This window comes from Takifugu flavidus, chromosome 7 (assembly GCF_003711565.1).
Source record: "Takifugu flavidus isolate HTHZ2018 chromosome 7, ASM371156v2, whole genome shotgun sequence".
Taxonomy (NCBI): domain Eukaryota; kingdom Metazoa; phylum Chordata; class Actinopteri; order Tetraodontiformes; family Tetraodontidae; genus Takifugu; species Takifugu flavidus.
In genome coordinates, this window is record NC_079526.1 from 12,230,385 (window position 1) to 12,253,187 (window position 22,803).

The window sequence follows — 22,803 nt, forward strand, 5'->3', positions numbered from 1 at the left end:
ATTACATTAGCTTTGAGGAAATCACAGGCTCGCTGATGAAATATGCAGACAATAAAAGAGGAGGAGAGAGCGCGGCTACGATGACATGACAGGCCATAGCCAGAGGGGCGCTGGTTAAAAATGTACTGCCATGAACAAAGCTCTAAGCAGGCTTCAGCTTTCATTAAATGCTGCTGCGTCAGAGCCCAATTCTCCGTCTAAAGCGTCTTTCCTGTCTGTTTCTCTGACTTTTGTGTGTGTGTGTGAAAAGTGCAAAGGTGCGTTTGGACGATGGCACCAGCGCGTGTCAGAGAGGTGGGGCGGGACGTGCTGCTCACCCTTGCTTTGAGTCTGCCCTTAATGTCTCGGATGCCCCTCTTAGCGTGACTCTTAGCCTGGGAAACACACAAGCACACACATGCAGGGACACACAGATTACTAATCAAAACAAGCTGCATTAGCATTCTGCTCATGTAGCATCAGAAAAACGCTTTGATCTCTGTAAAAAAGAGACAAAAGTCTGGGGGAGGGAGCGATCGCAGAGATGAGACCCCTATTTTGACCGTCTACAGCTCACTGCCTACTCACTGCCACACTCTAAAGCTTGTTTTTGGTTGTGGCAGCATTATTTTTGCCAATTATAAAGCAAAGAAATTAAATCTTGGAACAGGTGCAGGAGGAGATCTGAAGACATTCCCTTCATACTTGTGTTCTCCCACACTTCCCAATCATGTTCTCATGTTTCTATGTGTCATCCTGCCCTTAAAGCACAAATAAATTTCTTTTTTCAGTCTCAGATCCCTCACAAAAGCATCCTTATTTACCCCAAACACACTCAAGAACATCTCCCATCCTCGGGAATACAGAGCATGAAAGAGTCTATATCCCCTTTAAGCTCTGCACCATCAGCGCTCACCTTTGTCACGGCGGTGTTGATGAGGGCTCCTCCTCTCTGACACGGCCAACACAAAAACAAAACATCACCAGTCATTTGAAGGCTCGATGACACAGCACACAAATACAACACAAAGGAATAACGAGCTGCATTCATTATTGGGAATAATTATCGTCTCTTGTGTCGGATATTAAAAGGCTCTATTAAGCAGAGCGAGGGCACGCCGAGGGCGGCCTTGCAACTCCTGCAATCTGTATTTCCACCTGTAGATGTCACTAAATCCTACACACTGGGCCTCTAAGCAGAGCTGAAATTATAAGTCCAAAGGAGAACAGCGCTGCAGCGTTGGGTCACATCAGGCGGGCGCTAACATTCAGAAAGAGGCAGGAAAGGACAAGAGATTGATTTCTGCTCCGAGTTCTGCAGACCCACATTACAACACGCAGCATCTCTCAATCCGTCGCTTCCTGACATCTCTTCTCTCCTCGAGCTTCCGCCGCTCCGCTCTTGTTGTCTGTTTGGTCTTTAAACGTTAGCACAAAGCCTCGGCTAAACAGCTAAACAGGGGAAATGGCAGCCGCTGTTTAAGGAGCCGACAGAGGGGCTGAGGTGAAGGCCCCTCTTATAGATCCCTGTCAGTCAGGAAACGTGAACTTTAACAAACCTTTGAAGAGCACTCTAGAGAACTAATTCAGCCTTAGCTGACGGCGTGCAGAGAGAGGGAGAGAGAGGGTGTGTGTGTGTGTGTGTGTGTGTAACAGAGCTGATAAGAGGGGAGAGAGAGGAAAGAGAGACGGTGGACGATGAGAAGGGGGAAGAGACAGGGAGATGAAGAAGGACGGAGAGATCTATGTTCTCGGGTCGGTTCAGCGGAGTAACGCCCGTGTTTGCTGCCAGATCAACGTGTCATGTCGGAGGACGTCCTGTCACGTCAAATCACTTCAGTCTCCCCCCTCCTGTCTGTCTGTCTCTGCTGTCCCGCTGCACGCCCGGCTTCACACGCGCGGCTGCGCGCTCAGGCGGCGGCGGACGCAGGACTTCAGAAGCCGAGCGGTGTCACTCAGGCTCGCAATTAATCCGAGCCGAGAGGAAAGGCGGCGAGGGTGATGGTTAAATACCTTTACGGTGTGCATCCACTGCTGGTAGGACCTGGAATTACCTGCAGGGATTAAGGGAAATATGAATTCATCTCAGACGAACTTTTCAGGATGGGGTTTGCAGACAAAACAATAAGTGATGTGAAGTCTTGGGCAGCACTTAATGTGTGTCATATCCTCCGGAACAGGCTTATAGTTGACTGCGCGGCTTTGAGCCGTGATCGGAACTGATGAGCCCAATAATGTGACGGCTAATTAGCTGCAACATGTGAACGGTAAACAGGACTCCAACCTGAAGTGCTGTGATCAAAACGCTACAATTTGCCTGCGCGCTCCTGTGGGATTTCCTGCGTCTGATGTGCGGCGCGGTCGTCACGTGCAATAAAGCTCAGTCCTGCCAAAGCCTCGTTAATTCTTTCGTCAATCTTTTTTTGTGAGATCGCGAGGATGCACTTGGTGAACGGAAGTCAGCTGGAGTCATAATTCAAGCATGATGCCGGTATCTCTGTCAATAATAATTAAATTCCGATTTTCCAAAGACGGTAATTAGCACACAATCCAACAGGGCTCAATTATTAAATATACTAACACTTTTGTCACATTTGTTTATCAGTCTTTTAGTTTTTTCATTGTCTATTTCACTTTATTATCCACTCCAGCTCGACTCTGTGCTGCGAGAAATATGGCAAATAAATATGATGTGGCTAATTGACAGATTCAGCGCTACTCACTTCCACAAAATCCGCCCTCTGTGATCTCTTCTTCAAACATGTCGGAGAAGCCGCGGCCTGCGTTCAATTTGGCCAGCCGTCCGTCGATGAACTGCAACCATAAATTACAGCGTGCTTATTAAAGAAGAGGCACTCGGGCCACAGCAGGGTGTGATTAATCCTCCCTGACAGAACCTACATCCCAAGATTAGGTGGGTTGCGGGGATTTGGTAATGCAGAGCAGGTGAGAGATTAGAGCGGCAGACTGTGAGCTGCATATGGGCTGAGACGCGAGGAAGTTTCATTTCCTCCCTTTGTAACATGGAGCGCGTAAAACTCCGACTCCATAAACATGTGGAGCGGCTGGAGGCGGCTACACGTTTCACCGGCGCGGATGTAAATGATAATACACAAGTGATCACGGGTATTCGCACGCACACGCCGCCATCTTTGTCTGTATGGATTCATTCAGGTTCTGGCCCAACTGTGTTTCTCATTATTAGGAAGCATGTTTTCAGCAATGTTTGAGGGGCAGAATGTGGCTCCGATACTCTAGTGCAGGATTAGCATCACTCACACACACACAGCTAACTGTTTTCTATTAGCTAAACCACGGTGACCCCGAGTTGCTCTTAGTTTCCTGTGTAATCACTCACAATAAAAGTCCCCCCCCCACCAAAAAAGAGAGGAAATAATGATCTCCAGGTAAATTTCTGCTGCGATTTTAAATGAACAGCCTTGGGGAAAGAAAGAAAATTAAAGAAACAGACTTTTCAAACAGAAATTTTGAATTCAAATAAGACCAATGATATTTCTATTTAAGAGTTAAGGAGAAAATGCAGCTAAAAACAACAGTCCAACCAACATTTCTGTTGATATTGACATCAACATATGGTGAGATGATATTTGACCTACAGCCAGCTGACGCCCACCTCTGTAAGTGTGTCCAGAGCGGCCTCTTTTAGGGCGAGCGTCCTCAGGGACGGCATGCTAACTAACGACCGGTACGGCTGCCCGCTCCTCCGGTCAGGGGAGATGGGAGCTCATCATTAGATCATTTTAATGAGAGGTGAGACTACAGGTTTCATCCAGTGCTCTGCTACTTAGCTCGCCCAATTAGTGCACATAATCAGCCCAAATCATCACCTAGCCAAAGCCTCCACGTAACACCCCCCCCCCCCACCGTCTCCCTCCATACAAATGCACAGATTACCCACCTCGCTGTGGCCCTTAATTAGACATTACTCAACAATGGCAGAATGCGATCAACACACTCTCACGCGCGCGCACACACACACACACACACACATGAGCGGGCTCATTTGTCGGTCAAATCTGTGCCATTTTTAGCCATCTCATGGAAAACAACACGCAGAGGGAGGACTGGACGCAGGAAGACGACTCGACGCCGTCCGCTTCCCCATTTTTAATAATGTAAGTGCATAAAGGACGCCTCAGGATGAGCCGACCTCCCGCTGGCTTCTTCTTGGTGGAATTCGTTGGCAAGCTACACAGAGTCGTGCTGCTGGAGTTTTGTGCTGCTCCTGTTAAAAGTGCACCATAAGACGGCCTCTGATTGGCTGGGGGGGGGGGGGGGTCAATACATCCGCATGTCTCTGCTGCTGGACACATCCAACTTGACTGTGATGGGTGGATTATGGAAATAAGACAGAAATCCTGGGCTCTGATTAGGAATCTGCTGGTTTTGGTCATGAAATGTGCTGTAGAGGATAAAAATGACCAGGCTCGTGTTAATCAAGTGGAAAAGCTGGAACCTCTTTTCAAAGTCCCTCTTCTTGATGGAGATGCTGCCACATTTTTCACTCCAAATTGTTGTTTAATGTCATTTATTGTAGAATCACTTGACTGGACTCAACACAGAAGAAAGAATTTTTTTTTTTTTGGTCCGGCTTCCAGATTTTCAGTCCATATTTTTAATATTGCTTTGCAGTGGTGGGAGCAGGAACCAGCCATCAGGAGGAGCCTCCAGCCCCGACGGCGTTCCCCCTTCCAAAACAACCGGATGTGGAACCTGAGCAGAGCAGCTGTGGCCAACGTCAGCCCAGTAATGACATTTGGATCTTTCCTGTGCGACGCTTGTTTTCCACATGAGTCTATTGAAAACTTGTTGCAACTTTGACTTTTGTCGAGAAAGAAGAAAAGAACAATTAAAGCCATCTGGAGCGGACAGCGCCGATGCAGGAGCACAGCCACGCTTGGGCTTCTGCTCCCTTCCTTCACTCCTCATCTCGTTTCCTGCTGATCTCAGACTTGCAGACAGTGGCGAGTTATTCCATCTGGCTAACAGCAGCACGCTGACTCGTACGCAGCGCACGGAGTTATTTAAACTCTGGAACTGTTGAGCCAGAAGTGGGTGTTAGAACTCTACAGGGGTTCACTTCCAGAGATATACGCGCTCAGCCTAAAGGAAGTGGAATTTTCTTTGTCGCAACCTGGGTTTCATTTGTTGAAACTCGGTTAAATGACTGGAGACGGTGTAGAGCAGAAATCATGTCACTTACTGTTCCGCGAGTATTTCAGATTCACGGCCCAACGCCGCTACTCACGTTCTCAAAAGCGCCGCTGCACGCGTACTCAGCACGCATCAATCACACATTAGTAGGACAGAGTTAAGGGCTCCTTCCCTGAAAGCAGAAAATTCATCCCGTATGTGCCTCCAGCCGGAGCAGAAACATCCCTAAACAAGCTAATGAGCGAGAAGCTGAACTTGGATTTTTAAACTAACGCAAAGAAAAGGACAGAGCAACATTTACTGATTTAAAAATCAAACCGCTCCGTTTATGCAAGGACGCAACTTCCTGCATTTCAATACCCAACGTGGCTGCTGCAAACACATACGTCCGGGATGATGGATGATTATTGATCAGAGAGACGCACATTGTCTACAAAAGCTTCTGCCAGTAAATCATCGCACTACAAGTGCCTCTGCAGACTCAATAAAGTGCGTACAGCTTACTTTTGTCAATACGAGGAAGGGATTATATCGAACAAGTTTCTGCTGGTGTGTGCGAGTGTGTTTCTGTGTGTGTGTGTGTGCGCGCGCGTGTGTTTCTGTGTGTGTGTGTGTGTGTGTGTGCGTGCAGAGGAGCTGAGGATGGTTGACAGGAAGCAGGTTAATGCCGACAGGCGATCCCCCGCATTTTTTAGAGGACTTCCTCCACTTGCTGAATGGTGGACGAGAACCAGGGTGTTAAACAGAGAAACTGGTGGATTTTAAGGATCAGCGAAGGTCATTTCCAGCCCTCCTTCACTCATTTCCAAGCGGTTCTTCTCCAAAGTACACAGAAGGAATAAATGGCCTGTAGAAAGCAATTTCCTGCTGGGATGGCGACACCTCACACCCGGGCTCGGTGCTACGTGAGCGTGTTCTTCATCATCACCGTGTGGGTAATAAAGCCTCCTCTGTTCTTTCCATGCCAGATTTTACTGACTATCGTCCAAACGCAGGTGACGGACACCACGCCTTCGACGCGCCGGGCGAGTCGGGGAAAATGATTGAAAGTATCGTGTTGGACACGTTGTTTGGGCCCGGGCGAGCGCTAATGATTGGCTGCTGGGTAATTGAGCAGCTCCACCTGTTTGTTTGCGTGAGACGAGCCTGAAAATGATTTTTTGACACACTGCGGTTGTTCTCTCCACTCCGGCGGGAAATAAAGGACAAACTGGCTGGAAACGGGCTGGGAATTGGAAAACAAACAACAAACGGGGAATTAAATCATTCGGAAGTTCTGCTTTTTACCCAGCTAATGCAAAAGCAGTCCCATACCAACAGATTCCCAAACCTGCCGTGTCTTAAACAGAAATCCTCTAATTCTGTCACAGCAAATTAATACTCCCCTAAAAACCTATGGAGCCAATTATATAGGTATAAAAAAAATGAAATCTTTATTAAGTCGAGGGCATCTTTTCATCATTTGCTGTCAGGGTTGTTGGGATTGTGAGGCCAGGGCGACCTGCCGTGTAGCTGCTGCATGTTTCGCCTCGTGGGAAGCCTCAAACTTCTGCCTCTTCACCTGAACATTTCCTAATCAGACACTTTAATCACCCCAGGTTTGACTGCGCTGGATTATTACGCCTCGCAGCATCCGATCACACAAGAGCGCAGAGAAGCTTCTCCGTTCCCGGGAGGATGAGTTTTAGCAGGAAAACGCAGGATTTCACGTGTGTGGCCGCTGGAGTCTGGCGTTGTTTGGAAGCGCATGTGGGTCACGGCCGGAGCAGAGCTGCTGTGCTCTCACTTTAAAAGAGGAGTGCGGGAGATAAGCTCACGCCATCCCCCATGCTGAAGATGAGGAGGAGGAGGAGGAGGACGAGATAAAGGCCCGTTTCCCAACGCTACTGCCGAGGCAGAAGGCAGCTGGGAGGAGGCTTTGAACTGGATGCTCTCTATCTGCTCTGCCTGGGAAAAGTGATAGATGAGGCCGAGTGTCCGCAGAAACAAAGGCTGATTGAGAACCTTCGGGGGTGAATCCCACTATCAGGGGTCAGCAGGAAGGACTTTTTTGGGCCAGTTTTTGGGGGAAAACATCTGAAGTATGCATGAGCGCATCTAAATGACACATGACACAACAGAGATCCAGAGGCTTTAGTGGAATTCATCTTATTTTGCTGCACATGAAGAGCTGAGCCGTCCAGGCAGGTTGCTGAGAGAAGACTGCTGGGCTCATTAATACGAGAGGAGAAGACAGACGCACTGAAAGCACTCCGTCATCAGTTTTGGCTTTTGGAATTCTTCTGTTTTGAGAGTTTCCAAAATCTTACGTCCACAGGCCAGATAGAAGCTCTCGGAATTCTGCAGAATTGGGCCTTTTCTGAGGATGAATTATGGAATACGATCCACTAACCTCCCTCTTTATATTGATGAGACACAGGGACGCTGTAAATTTCTTGGATTCTCAAAGCAGCTCTTTTGAATTTGTCAATCAAACATCACAGTTGTAAATCAGTAGGGGGCGCTACACTGAGACACAGTCTGTAGTGGTATAGAGGGCCTTCCTGGTTGTCCAGGTCAGATCTATTAGCAACAATAGAGTAAAACAATTAATAAGAAGTCCCCCCCCCACCACCACCACACACACACACACACACACACACACACGTGCAGACAGCTGTTGGTACCTGTTTGAAGAGCTGCAGGTTGACAGCCATGGACAGGAAGTTTCTCATGGTGCTGGAACGATGATTCACAAAGCTCTCCTCACAGAATGTTATCGGCTCCCCCTGAGGAATCCACAGAAATGGGAAATTTAAAGTAAAAAAATAAATAAATATATCGGGGCTTCGTTCTTTGTGCAACAATCTGTTTCTGTTTTCAGAGACGAGCCACAGGAAGACAGGTGTGAACGCAGGGGGGTCTAAACTCATCAATGTGGTTAGATGATGGTTCCAACCTCATCACAAAAAAAAAAAAGAAAAAAAAAATCCTCTGGTATTTCAGCGGATTTCCTCATCGATGAGCCGAAAGTACAGAAAGTAAAGGGAAGTTGGGGGAAGAAAGAGGAAGATCAGAACAGATGAAAACAAAAATCAGAAAACAGCTCCCCTGGCAGAGCGCTCCGAATCTCCCCGAGACCAGGAGACGGCGTCCCAGTAAACTCCACATGAAAACAGCGTCACTTTATTACCCTTTCTTACATCATGTCTGCCGGCCTGTGGGCTACACGCAGCGAGGACGGCGACAGAACCACTCCGGGCCCATCCCAAACAGCCCCACGGTCATTCCCGGCTCCCATGTTCTGGTAATTAACATCATTCTCACAGATTCAGTGATGCTCCACATTCCTGGGCTGTAAAACAATGCTCTTTGTATGTTCGAGGCTGCGAGCACAGCGTGGCACATGAAAACAACCCAACAACACCCGAGACTAACCCCGTTTCCAAGGACGCGCGGCTGGTACCAAGTGGCCCAAATTCCATGACAAGAATCTCGCTCCAGTTACATCACTGGAAGTTCCAGGCATAAAAAAAACACAAGTAGTCTGTTGTAGTTTGATTAGTTCTGCAGATGAACAGCTGGAGAGGGGCTCACATGCGTTCAGAGCTCAGATATTCACTCCCCAGGACCCAAAAATTTCCCCACAAACGGCCGTTATGAAAGAGGCCATAAAGTGTAGCATAAACAGCCCGACCTTTTACGCTCAGACCCTCCATCCTTTAAAACAAAAAACCCACAAAAACACTTTTATTCACACCAGCCTCAACAAAACTCCTTGATAGCTTTTACCTGACCCGCCTAATTATTCCCCTCTTACTGGATCTGCTCCTGTTGTTTAGGCTTCAATTATTTCTGACAAAACTTATTGGTACAGATATTTTTAGAGCTTTTTCAGAGGTTGTGCTAAAGCTAGGAGTGAAATCTGACTTCAACCAAGGGAACAAATACTGGCTCTTATTAACTAGAAAATATTGACATTCATTTTTTATAAGAGAGAATCTGCAATAGCAACGAACTTTGTGACATTTAGTGTTATTTGGCATTTACACATATAATAAATAAAGTGGAGGAAGGGGGGGACATCCTGTTAATCACAGCGATTGTTCTGGACTTCCAGATGGAGCCTGGTTAATTGGAGTCAACGTGGGGGCACCGAGAGGTGAAGCAGAGCGCTTCACAAGTTTGTTTGACAAACACATTACAAATCGTGGATTTCCATTTATTCCTATTTTTAAACCCTTTGTAATGGCATCATATAAAAAAAACCCTGAAACCTGTCACATTATCCCATTTTTAGATGTGAGCCATAATGTAAATAAACACTTTAAATGTTCCCATCTGAAAAGACGGTGATAGTTCTATTTCATTTCTGCAACAGGAGCCTGCGACGCTTGAACGCATCACATTAATCTTCCACACTGATCAGGTAATGTGTAATATTACGAGTCTAAAACAGTCTTGGCTGCTTCCAGGTCTGTGATTGCACCCCGACCTCTCCTGCCAAGTCTCTGACATCCACCACGCTCCACCTTGCTGGTTATAAACAGCGCTGTGCATGGCACCTGCCGACCCAACCCGGCCGTGGGGGAGGAGCGAATACGAGGAGCTATTTCAGGTTTTCTGAAGCCGGTCCAATCAGACGACTGGTTTTCCAGTCATTATCGTTTTCCATTTTCCACTATTGTTTCATTTACAGCTCAGCAGGACTCCCTCCGAGCATCTACACCCGTCCTTCTGTTCAGACATATGGGCCTGTGAACCGCGGCGTCTCAGAATAAAAACAAGCAGCGGAGCGTTATACCACAAATATCAAATTACAGAGAGTCAGTGGCGTCCTTATGATGGCACATTTGTCCGGCCTTATATGAATATGCACGCTGGTATCCGGGAGCCGCGGGTGGCGACTACAGAAAAACGACTGCGTGTTGCGTTCACACACAGAAACACACACATCCAGACGGGCTTGTGTCAGAGGGGAGGCAGTTTGTTCATATACTGTCTGTACACAGAGAAAAGAGAGACAGCATCAATAATGTAGCACCTTGACTCCGGGAGTCCACAAAGTCCAATTAATCTCAAAGCCAGAGGAACAAAGGCTTTGCCATTTGACAAACAGGACATGCTGTAGTTTGCTGTGCTCCGACGCACGCTCGGTAAGCAGAAATGATCCAGAAAAGAAATGTTAGAGGGCTTAGCGAAGGAGAGAGAAACACCAAAGGTGGTTAAAAGGAATCTTCAAAGGAAATGTCCTGAGTCTTTTCAGTGGCGCTGACATTTCGCCGCTTCAGACGGGCCCACCTTCGCTCGGCGAGGCTGAAAACTCGCCTTTGGTGCCAAACTGTCTGGCTCAAGCCTCTAGGACTGACTTAGGATCTGGAAGTGTGACGATTAGGCAGGGAGCATGTGGCTATCATGTGGAAGCGTGTGGATTCAGCAGGCCAGGGCATCAACTTATTTACTGTACAAGTTATAATAAGCACAGAAATCACAGAAGGGCCCAAAGGCTTCTGCCTTCCTTCTCGTGACCCATCCTTTAAATCTTTACATCTTTTGCTCAGACCTCCCCACACAGCAACAATATTTACGAAGAATCGATGTGATGAAATGTCAATGCGCAGCGTGGCTGAACGCTGCCTTACTAAGCTGTGCTGATTTTTAACCTCCCAATCAATCCAATCAATTACCTCCGTCCACACCGCAGTCGTTATCACTGCACGTCACACCAGCCAGAGGCAGGCACATCTGTCCGTCTGCCTGTCTGTCTAGATTTACATTCAGCCGACTTTAGCTGGTATTTGACATCGTAGCCTTTGGAAATGATGAAACTTACAGGTTTGTATCTCAGAGCGTCTCTGTAGGATCCGAAGAGGGCGGCCTGCGCTCTCAGGAAGGCCCTCGCCACGCCATTCCCGGTGGCCGTCGACTGTTTCTTCAGCTTGCTCTTGAGAGAGGACACCTGGTGGAATACATGCAGCAAGAATGTGAGGCGGAGAGAAGCAGACAGAAGGGGGGGGAAAAGTTAAATTATCACCTCTGAAATTGGTGGAAGAAACAGCTAGCCCATTCTGGGTGTGAAGTATCACATTTGCAGGTCATCTCGGAAAAAAAAGGAAACGGAAAGAAAGGAAAAGGGGAAGCCTCAGCCTCTCCTGCAGCTTATCTGTTATGCTGCTGAGAGCACCTGCTGCTTTGCTAATTGAGCAGAAGACGGAGGGGATCTGGCGAGGCGAGGGGAAAGCACAGAATAGAAGGAAACCTGCACCCTCGCTCTTCCTCCTTCCATCGCCTTCTCCCTTCTCTTCTTTCTCCTCTCCCCCGTTGGCACTGCCAAACTCCCTCCAGAAAGGTGTTCTTGACATAAAATATCTTTAATTATTTTCCCCTCTCTGGGCTCCGTCTCCGGGACTCCAGGCGAGAGTGGAGGAGCAGCAGGCCTGAACTTGTTTGAGGATGACAAAAGGTTTAGCCTGGCCATCGGGCCATGGGGAGTCTGGGAAAGAAGTTGTCAAGAGGCTCTCTCCACCTGCTCGGCAGTAATCTGACTGTGCTGCCGCAGAGCGGGGGGGGGGGGGGGGGGGGATGGGCACGGGCAGCGGAGGCACTGCTGTTCTCTGTGTGGGCCGAGCCTGCTCAGCACAAAAGCACAACATCTGATTGGGCTGTTAAGGAGGTCCCGGTTACTGTAACGTGGTTTGATGTAAAAGAGCCCTCAACCTCAATTATTGGAGAACCAAAGAACGGCTCTGCATCATCAGCCTATAAACGCGTACGAGCCTCGTGTAATATACTGCACACTTACTCCTCCAACACGGCGCTGGCCAGGAAATAAGAAGAAGTGTCCACCAAACAGAAGAAAAAAAGAATGACACAGACGTCTAAATAAATGTAGCTGGGGTGATTAATGCGATATTGTGGTCTGGCGTCAGCAATTAGCTGATTTAGCAAACCTCTGGGAGAAGAAGAAGCAAAGTGTTAGCATAGCCGCTACAAAGGAAGTACAGAAAGAAGCAGGGACGGGGAGAGGAGAAGAGAAAGCGAGGCAGAGAGAGTGGCGGCCTTAAACTGGGACAAAGACAAAACGAACAGCGTCAATTCCTCTCCCCTGGGCTTTCTGGCTCTCCACAGCGTCCCCGTGCTGCCGTTGCAAATGCTGCCAGGCATCAAACAGGAAGTTTATCACGGCTAAATTAACAAGTGTCATCTCCATATTCGCTCATTGTGCTAAATGCTTTTATGTTTATGGGAAGCCCTTTCTGGAATTAATATTTCATGTTGTTTTTTTTATTTTTTCTTTTTTTTTTTCATCCTGCAAATGATTAAACTGTCTCTTTTTTGGGGTGGAGTATCAAAGCAAACACAATGTCAGCATTTGTGGGGGAGGAGAGGCCCAAAGTGTGATCGACAGAGTTGTGTACTGCTGAGGAAAACACTCTGTCATGCAGATGAGAGGAAACTGGGGGATAAAGTTGGTAGGATTGGGTTTTATTTTAGTGGCAATTGATTACATTCTCACTGACACACCTGAAATTGGAGCTCTTTCACATATCTGACACAAAAATAAATGATAAAAGCAATGAAAATAAATGTGTGTTTAGGAGTTGTGTTTTCACTAAAGCTCCTAACCTACAATCATCAGGTAAGCCTCCACGGTAATGGCTCTGTCAAGTTAATTAACTTCTACAGTTTGAGGAAAGCTAACGAGATGCGTACAGGCATCAGAGGAAGGCCAGGCTCTACAGGTGATAACCCAATTTGGCAGTGACATTTTTTAGTGTAAAGTCACAGTGGCGGTGATGAGATCAAAGGCAGAGAGTCCCCCACTGGGTCCAATTAGAACTTTAGCATTGTACAGGGAAGGGGTGGCGGGAGGGAGGAAAAGGGGAGTGGGTGGTTGGCAGAGAGGGAGGGGGACGGGGAGGAGGGGGTGAAAAAACTGTTGAGTTATGATATTCATAATCTATGCAGAGGGGCCTTTCCAGTACAGGTCTTCTCCCCATAGCTGTGATCTTTTCAATTTACATCAAGGGAAGATAGTCAGGGATGAAAGCAGGGCATCCACGGCGTAAAGCCTACAGAGGGCAGACACGGGGCCTCATTAAGGCCCGGCCCAGCCAGGCCTAAACAGGGTTTGAAGTGCGTCACATAAAGAGCACGGGGTCAAAGGTCACAAGAAGAACAGCTCTCCATTTAACTCTCCGGCTGGAGATGGTAATTAGCAGGTGCGACGATGATCCCTGCCGCCACGTAAAGGATGATACCGCGGTGGGTGACACCAGTCGTGTGTGTGCGTGTGTGTGTGTGTGTGTGGGGGGGGGGGGGGGGGGTGGGTGGGGGCGTGTGGGTGGGGGGGGGGGTTCTCCATGACACCACGCTAACATCCAGCAACTGTGATGGGAAATAATTCTTCGTGGAATGAATGAATCTAAGCGCTTGACTATAAATGAAAGCTATTTAAGCGTGCCGTCGATGGGGGACCTCAGTAATAATTCTGAGAGGATCCAGTCAGACAGAACCAGCTGCTGTTTACTGTGAAAACAAGCTTCCATTTTTAGTTGTTAGAGTGAGGAGAGGTGAGCAAGTTACCCACCAAACTCTCAAATATATATTTAGAATTTTCCTCTAAGTCTTCACTGGAGCAAACCCCCCCCCCCCCCATATAACGACCCTGACACTTGTCTGTTGTTAAATAAATAAATATAAAGTTGGGTTTTCTTCTCACAAAAAATAAAAAAAGAGAATGTTGTGTTTAAGATTCTGTCCAGGGAAAGAAAGCCACAGGGACGCAATTAAAGAACTACAAAGAAAAAAAATAGTTATGAAAATCTCCCACTTTCTTTTGATGTTCTGCAGTTCAAATTGCACACACACACACACACACACACACACGCACACATACGCACACGCACACACGCATCTGAACAAAGACATACACTCTCGCACACGTATATAAGGAGCGTGTACTTCTGGAGTCAGTGAAATGTATTCATTCATTCAGTTAAAAACAAATATTAGATATTTTAGGCTCTTTTTTAAATGAGCCCGCAATTACAGTTTTACTATGAAATGTGCAATAATGGGGAGATTAAGCCGATAAATATAGTCTCTTATACCTAATCACATAAAATCATTAACTGGCGTCACAGCAAAATTACGTTGAATGTTAAATTAAAGCGGAAATTAAAATAGATTAGGACGATAAAGAATGATATAATCCCTGTTCACGTGTGCTCTGCTGTTCAGTCAGAGTCATCACGTATAATAATCTGATAAATAAAAAAAAGGCGGGGAGCATGTGTGTGTGTTTTAATAGGACTATCTCATCGCTGTGAGACTCTCCCCGGTGTGAGGTTACTTTGTCAAGCTGACCTCTTCCAGCAGCTGAGCGGCGGAGTTTTGCATACATAATTAACTACAGCTAAATGTCATCTCTCACTTCAATGACTAACGCAGTGGGTGATGCTGCTCTCCCTTTTTGACTTCTAATCCGGAGCGAACCGCTGCCACACCGACGATGTGAGAACGGAGAGCAGGTTTTAAACGGAGGGCTGCTAACACTGCCAAGAGAGTCTGCGCACAGTTCAGCGCCATTTAAAACAACCGTAACCTGTAGAATCCTGCTTTCAAATGAGCAGAACGCCACGTCTGTGCTGGGCAAAACACTTCCACAACAGAACCGGAGCGTCCGGAGCGTCACTTAAGGCTATGAGTGGCACACACACACACACACACACACACACACACACACACACACACCATCCGCTGCACCCTCCAAAATGTGTCTCCTCATTCTGCTGGAAGTTTTCAGGAAATGTCTGAAAACAGGGAAGAAAACTTGTGTATGCGAGCAGCAGAAAAAAGAAAAAGTTTACATCTGAACTGTGTGCGTCTGTGTGATGAAGAACTTTGGCCAGAAACATGTTTGCCTGTGCCCGTGCGCGCGCACGCCCCTGCTGTATACGGCGACGTAAACGTTGTTTTCCGGGTGCATCGGAACACCAAATTAAAGCCGCGATGTTTGATTAAGTGTGCCAGGTGATCTCCAGAGAGGCGCGCAGACACAACCGCAACCCCCTCATTCATTTGTAAACCTCCCGATGCAGCCTTGAAATACAGGAAGTAGGAGTGTACGCTGTAAATTCCCCCCTTTATTGGGAATACAAATGATCAAATGTGTGAAGGGTAGGAATGTATGGGTACACGGTGTCAGCAAAGTAGCGGGAGGCAGAGAGGAGGAGAAGAGAAGGAATTAGGCTGTGATGTGAGAGGGAGCATCTGAAAATAAAGATGTGAGCTGCATTGTAGCGCCTCACCTTGAATATATGGCACAGAAAGAATAATACATGAAAAAAAAGTCTCCCGTCATCGGTTGGAGTTCAATAGCCGGGATCAAATAGAAATCCCGTTCAGTCACATTGTTTGTTTTCGGAATTAACACACTCCTAATTTGCTATTCTTGGATACTTTTAATGACTAGTGTGGTAAACAGCTCCACCAACCAAAAGCCAATTATAACTTTATCAGCACAATCTCCGCGTGGAGGAGCAACTGTGGATCTCAGGGAAGGGAGAACCTTGATCTTCCAGGGGTATTCTTCGGCTTTTTTTTTTATTATCGAGTATTTCCTTTCAGCGTGCTTGTCAACATATTGATTTTACCGACAAAGGCGCAGTTTTCTCAGAGATTAGTATGATTTATTAATGCGTAGAAAGTGTTGAAACTTTCTGTTCAACTTAGGCACCCGGTGACACACAAACAAGCTCAAAACAGGACTGGGTTTTAAATATCACAGGGATGTTGTTTTTTTATCACAGAGGGAAAACAAATTTAACAAAAATAAAGAAATTATGGTTGCCGAAGCAATTTGGATAAAATTTAAAGAAAGTAACTTTATTTAAAAAGAAAATAGGAACAATAAGTAAGGTTAAAAAAAAAAAGTAAACTACTTTTTTAAATTTGGTGCTGAATGGACCTGCTACCGGCATGGTAACTTTAGAAAAACTCAATAAATCTGAAATATTAAGTGTGAAGTTGCGGGAAAAGGCCATTAATGGGCGGGCATTAGTGGAGCCGGTGCAGGGGTCCTGCCTGAGAGAGGGCAGCTAATTCAGGACAACTGTGAACTCTGATCCCGCTAAAAGCGTGGCCACTGGTCAGCCCCGTCACATAATGGATCCCGCATGTGCTCACAGTGTGCACGGTCGTAATTAGACGGATTTCTATAGGTTTACTTAAATCAACATTAGAGGCCTTTGTTTTCACTCTAGCCGGCCTTAAAACAGGCTCAATCATTTCCTGTTGGCCTTCACTTTTCATCAATCTCAGGCCTTTTGTGTTCAGACAAAGAGATATTTGGCCCTTAAAGAAAGAAGAATAATTACTTCATGGGTCTCGAGGCTTTGCCTTCACACCGAATAAAGCTCGAGTGTTAAGTAGTCCACGCCGCAGCAAGAATTAAGGAGAAACGAAGGGAGGATTTAATGGCTCAGAAACAACGCGCGGCAGCTGAAACAGGGCAAAGAAGCGCTCAGCTTTAATCAAGATTTCAGGCCCGCGTTTGACACACCGCACAATGCCTCAAACGTCTCCCCATGTAAACATAAACATTGAATGCCAATGTCGCGTGTCCTCATCACTAACAAGCCAACTAACAAGATAGCAGGAATTCCACCCAATTAGCAGCTGCTTACCTTCTTATTAATCTACAAACCTGGGAGAGGAGATGAGAAGAGACGGGAGAGGCTATAGATAGAGGGTGGAATAAAAAAAGAAACAACAGTTTGTTGCGATAAATATATTAATGCCGGGGAAGTTTCAGTTCCAGGTGCTGTAATTTGACATGATGTGGGGACTATGTTCTGTCATTAGTCAGGAAAAACGGTGAGCAGAGGATCAAAGTAAGAAAGAAAGCTCTGAGCCTGCCACTTAATTTATCACACGGCAAAGACAAAGGCTTCTCTCTCTGCTGCTGTTTCCTTTCAAAAGCCCCGACTCCTTTTTATGACAAACTGATTTTGCGGTTTCATTTAGGACCCCTGAGTCCCTGGATGTGAAAGAGGAAGCGGGCGGAGAGAAGCAGCCGGAGTGGCACGAGAGAGACAAGAGTTGGTAGACAGGTGAACGGCAGGAAGTTGGATGGGCAAATATGGGGAGGGGGAGGGGGGGGGAGCGTTAATGCACGTCGTTTGCAGGCGCTAAATCAGGAGAAACGGAGACGTGTGGGAGCGTGAGAGGGTCTGTAGTGTGCCGGCCTGTGGATTGAATTATATGCTGCCGGTGGGGTTGGAGACAGGTGGTGGAACCTGAGAATATACCGTTAGCAGTGTGGGTAATTGTGTGTCTACAGACTTGGGACCTCACTGCATTAGAAAGAGGCTTTAATGGAGAGAGAAGGAAAAACATCTAAACAAACAGAGTCCCGCTTTGACAAAGACAGAGAAGACAAGCACAAAGATGTGTGTCTGTGTGTGTGCGCGCGAATGTGGAAGTGACCCTGATGCCGCGCCGATGTCTTCTGTAGCACTGACCGGCGTCAGAGCTCCGTTAATTAAAGAGACGATGCACTGGCAGGTGGCTTCACTGCCCACACTGGTAATTGGCCCCCTTCTCTCCACTCTCTCCCCCCTAGAAATTCACCCATCTCATCCTTTTCTCTCCTTTTCTGGGCCTTGTTCGCTCCTCCTATCCCTCATTCTCAGAAACGTGCCAGTGGGCAGGCAGTAACGCACGACTTTGTGAAATAATGATTAGAATGGACAGAGATGAAGGGAAGGGAGTTGCACATTTTCCCACAAGCCTCTGATGGTCGGGGAATGCAGTTCGCCTTCAAGCGTCACGCGACGCGACGGGAGTTTACTTTAGACAGCCACAATCTGAGGAGCCAGTACTGCAGTCATTAATGATGTGGCGAGGAGACGGAGCTATACCGAGACTTATTTTCTGCAAGAGTGTGTGTGTGCGTGTGCGTGTGTCTTTGTCACTGTTTGGGCGTGACTGAGGGAGAGCAGGTAGGAGAATGTGTATCTTTGCTAGTGAAACGACGTGAAACAGGGAAAAAAGGAAATGTGTGTCTGTGTGTAACAATAAAGGTTGTCAAGCACTGAGGTGTGTGTGTGTGTGTGTTTGCTTTCTCACCACATCAGCGGGCAGGTTGCGGAGGTCGTCAAAGGGACTCTCCAGGGTGTTGCTGTCCATGTTCAGAATGATCACATCCTCCAGCGACCGACTGCGCACTCTCTAAATGACAATAAAATGTGGGGTGAATTTTTTTTTGGTTTTTTTTTCTTCACATCAATCAATACAAACAGAATTTTCTACGTTAAATTTATTTAATTTCCCGGTCACCACAGTATCTTGATATGAAAGCATGCAACAATGAATAAAAGACACACCAAAGCACAAGAACATTTGGGTTTTCTTCGGTGTGCAAACCTCTGGTGCATCAACACAATACACCAAATATGATGGCAACAAATTCAACAATTATATCAGTGTGGTGCAGAATGCAGGCAGGTGTGTGTGTTTGTGTGTGTGTAGCATAGTGTGTGAATTTCTAGTTTGTCACTTTTGTGACAGCCTGTGTGCAGTGGAGGCTCACATGCTGATCTGGACTAATTATGTAGTGGCGGAAAGGGGGTCTGTCACGGATGCAGAGTGTGATAAATACTGCCACTGCGGCAACTGTCAGACAAATATCACACGCAAACACATGTGAATTATGCCATATGCATTTGCACAATTACACAAGCACGCAGACAAACACCGACGTGCAAAACGTGCGCGTGCGGCGTGGGCGCCGGCCTGCCCCCCAACCAACACGCAGGGTTTAACAATGAGGTGGGAGAGCTCTTTGTTTGCAGATACTTTCTGCCTCCGTCTTTTGTAGCTCTGGTTCAGAATGCACACGAGGAAGGGAGGAAGATGAAATGGCAACAATCGTTCTGCCTTTTTTTATAATTCAAAGCACTCAAGAGCTTAATTTTTTCTTAACTTTCACACACAAATTAATGCAGCATTCATCAAACCAGAAGACTGTGGAACTTTTGTTGCAGTCCAGATTATCTCCCATGTATACATTTGCATCAGCGTATAAAATACAGCTCATTTAATATAATTATGCACATTTGCAGTGTGTAACGCACCTCCAGCAGGCTAAGATGAACTCCCACAAAGTATGGCATGGGGGCACTGTGGATGGAGAGAAAAGAAGCAAAGCTGTGAGCAGTGTCGGTTCAGCCATCACGAGCTTCACACACCCACCTGGAGAGGCAACAACACAACTGACGACGGCATTTCTTTAATCAATTCTGCTGCTGCAATTGGAATTTGTGATCCCCGATTGACAAATCACAACTGTTTCTGCAGTCTGTTTGGATCTGAGGACACGAGCTGACTCCAGAATAACCTTTTAGAAATAAGGTGATTAAAAAAAAAAAGAAATCGAGGGATCACTTCCAAGATTTCTCAAAAGCAACAGTTGGGAAGTGAACGCAACACAAAGCAGACCAAAAAATAACATTTTAATTGTGCTGTATGAAAGGCACACACGATGGGTGCTGCGTGTCTCCGCTCCACCATGATGGATTTGAATCAGCAGAAGCAGTCAGAAGACAGAAAACCTTTTTTGCGTGTGTGATGAGGTTTGCAGCGATAATCAAATGACTTTAGGTCAGCCGGTTCCTGGACGGGCTGATTCTGGAGCTGCGGGCTTTAATCAGCTTAAAAACAAACAGCAGGCCTGCAGCTCTCCGTTTCAGCCAGTGTGCCCCCCCCTCATGAATATACAAGGATGACTTTTCTGAGCTGAACTGCTGGGCAGGTACATGCACAGATCACGTGGTCAGATCATCTAATCAGTGCTGGCAGGACTGTGTCGTGATTGAATAAAATCAAGCCGAGTCTTGTGTTGAAAATCCTATTTTACTGTCAGTGATGAACAGGTTTGCAGCAACTGCGAGAGACGGCGGAGGACGCAGGACCTCCTCACTCTGCTTTAATTTTATTTCTCACATGAACAGCTCTGAAGCGGTCCTGCACGGGTGTAGATTTGTCGAACAGCTTTGGCTCCAGCTCCAGATTCACCGACATACCCTCAGATTTGCTGGATTTGCATTAGATGGGTGCTAACAAACCCCTGAGAGGGTTTAAAAGACGGCAGCGCCGCATTCGCTCCGGCATGAAATATGGAGCAAGGTGATCCGGGCCGTTCGTTATAGCAAGGGGCCACACGGAAGCGATTGTGGGAGCGGCTCAGCAAAAACAGTAAGAGAAGGTGCCAACGTGCGCATCTGCACGTTTGCGCCGAAGGTTTAGCGTCAGCGCTCGGCGCATGACAGCAACACATGGCGTGGTGTGTGTTCACGTCTGAATGTGTCAGGCGTGTGTGAATCAGGAAGTGGATGGGAACGGAGAGGGTGTAAACATTCGTCGGGAAGATCCGGGTGGTGTTTTGCGAGTGTGTCGGAGGCGGTCAGACGTACCAGCAGTAGTCCAGGAGATGTGGGGGCAGCACGGGGATGAAGATGTGCTGCCAGTACATGGGGAAGAGCAGGGCAGTGGCGCCGTGGGCACATGCAGTTAACTGCAGAGCGAAAAAAAAAACAAGGTTCCAATCTCAATTTATCCCACTGAGGAGAGGAAAACAAAAGAAAACAATAACACTGTGAAGTCTGTCAGCTCAAAATGAGCCCAGAAAGCAAGAAAAATAATGAAGAAAAAATAAACTTGGATTAAAAAACTTTCTAATTCTACTGCAGCGCTGCAACTTCTTTTCAATTAAACACTCTTAAAAGTGAACAGAAGAGAAGCGCCGTTGCCTTTAAAACCATATCCTGCGAGTACGCCGTTTCTAAAATCTAAAAGTTTGATCAAGGTGATGAGCTTCCGCTGCTGAAGCGCACGCTTGATTTCGTGTTAGCCTTTAATCTTACAGCCTGACAAAAGCCCTCGCAAGGAACGCAGAACACTGACGTGTCGAGCGTGTTGTGATGAAAACATGATCTGTGAGCTACTGTTGGAGGACGAGAGGGAAAAAAACAGACTAAAGATGGAGATCAACCACTTGTCTTAAGCTCATGGCAGAAACACGGAGGAGAGGAAGACTGACGAGGTGGAAAGAACAAAAATCAAGACTGAAGAATTGTAAAAATTTGTTTTACACAGGTGTCAGCTGAAACCAGCTTCCACCATATTAATTCAATTCTTCTGTGAGCTCAATGCAGTGATATTAATATTATTGTATGTAACAATAAAAAATAAACAGTGAAAACACTCAAATATTCATAATTAACTCCACTCGGTGTGACAATGCTGCTGCGTCCTGCAGAAAAGGAGCCGAAAACAAAGCTGACACCAGCGATAAAAATCAAAATTACCCCAATCGTTCTGACCTACAAATTAAAGTGAAAATAACCTTCTTTTCAACAGATAATGAGAAGCGATCACGTGAAGATGACATTCCCTTTCAAAGGAGCGCTCAGCACTGTCAAACCAATGTTGCACAGAAAATTAAATTCATCGTCTCCCATTGTCTTAAAACCGGCACCCCCCAAAGACATCCCGTCTCATGAAAACACACCAATAGTAATGACCTGCACCTCGCCCGCGCGCACACACCCGACACACACAAAGAGGCGCAGACACGGCAGGAGAACGAGGCGTTAGCTCATCCCCCAGATTAAAATAACATGATTAAATATGGAAAGAGAACAGAGGTCTGAGGGGCTCCTGCGGGACTTCATTAGGGCAAATTGCCAAAGAATGAAACATGAGTTAGCCAACAGAGACTGCAGGCTAGGCCGATACCGCCGGGACCCCGGAGCAGCAGCCGCCGTTACACCGCCGCAGCTTCTCAGTCGACGTGTGAAATGGACACACGCTATCACGCCACTGACACACGCGGTGTCACCGCTGACTGGCCAAATCTGGAGCTGGAGCTGCCAAAGAAGAGATCGGCGCCCCAAACCCCCCCGAAAGTCAGATTCAGACGATGAGATATCTTAAAATATGCCCGTGTTCATATGTCTTCCTCCCCGACTGTTGGTTTTAACTGGAATCATTTCTCATGTGCTGGAAAAATGAGATTTTTTTACTGTCTCTGTGCAGTTTGTCTTGCACACAGTCCCACAATAGTTAGGACTTAATCAACATTTAATTGGTGCCTTGCTCTGTCGGTCTGCATATGCATATTTCCTCCTTGCCCTCTTCACATAAAACACAACATTGCCACGCTCCCGTCAGAATTAATTCACCGGCAAACATTTTGTTTTTTGTTAATTCTGGAAATAAATCGATGTGATGAATATTAATGCCTGAAGTCAAGTGCTCGGTGGGAGAGCTGCTACCAGCATCGCTGCACCCTTCTCCCTTTATCCCAGGTGAGGACACCAAGGGGCCATTAAATCATGATGAAGTGAGGTCAGCGGTCCAACTCCGGCTGATATACATACACTTGTGTGTGTGTGTGTGTGAGAGAGCCAGACACACACACTCATGAACACACATGCTGGGAGCCAACAGGCGATTGTATTCCTCCTCTGGGAGTGCGAGGCAAGCCCCAGCCATTCGCCAGGTACCAGGAGGTAATGGCACAGAACACCTCGCTAACCAACTCCAATTATCTCCTCTAGGCCTCAAGGTGAGCCCCCCAGCTGGCATGATTTACTCTCAAGT

The 22,803-nt window shown here is 46.8% G+C and overlaps 1 protein-coding gene across 2 annotated transcripts in view; it reads right to left on the reverse strand.

Moving 5' to 3' along the window:
* dennd1b (DENN/MADD domain containing 1B) overlaps window positions 1–22,803 on the reverse strand; it is an 81,021-nt gene that overhangs the window by 11,340 nt on the left and 46,878 nt on the right. For both annotated transcript variants that reach the window (XM_057037317.1, XM_057037318.1), the window contains 9 exons: window positions 20,613–20,713; window positions 19,275–19,320; window positions 18,268–18,369; window positions 10,967–11,092; window positions 7,821–7,922; window positions 2,703–2,793; window positions 1,993–2,033; window positions 896–931; window positions 318–374 (listed from right to left, as the gene is read on the reverse strand). In XM_057037317.1, coding sequence (XP_056893297.1) covers window positions 318–374; window positions 896–931; window positions 1,993–2,033; window positions 2,703–2,793; window positions 7,821–7,922; window positions 10,967–11,092; window positions 18,268–18,369; window positions 19,275–19,320; window positions 20,613–20,713 — 702 coding nt within the window. The remainder of the gene's footprint in view (window positions 1–317; window positions 375–895; window positions 932–1,992; window positions 2,034–2,702; window positions 2,794–7,820; window positions 7,923–10,966; window positions 11,093–18,267; window positions 18,370–19,274; window positions 19,321–20,612; window positions 20,714–22,803) is intronic.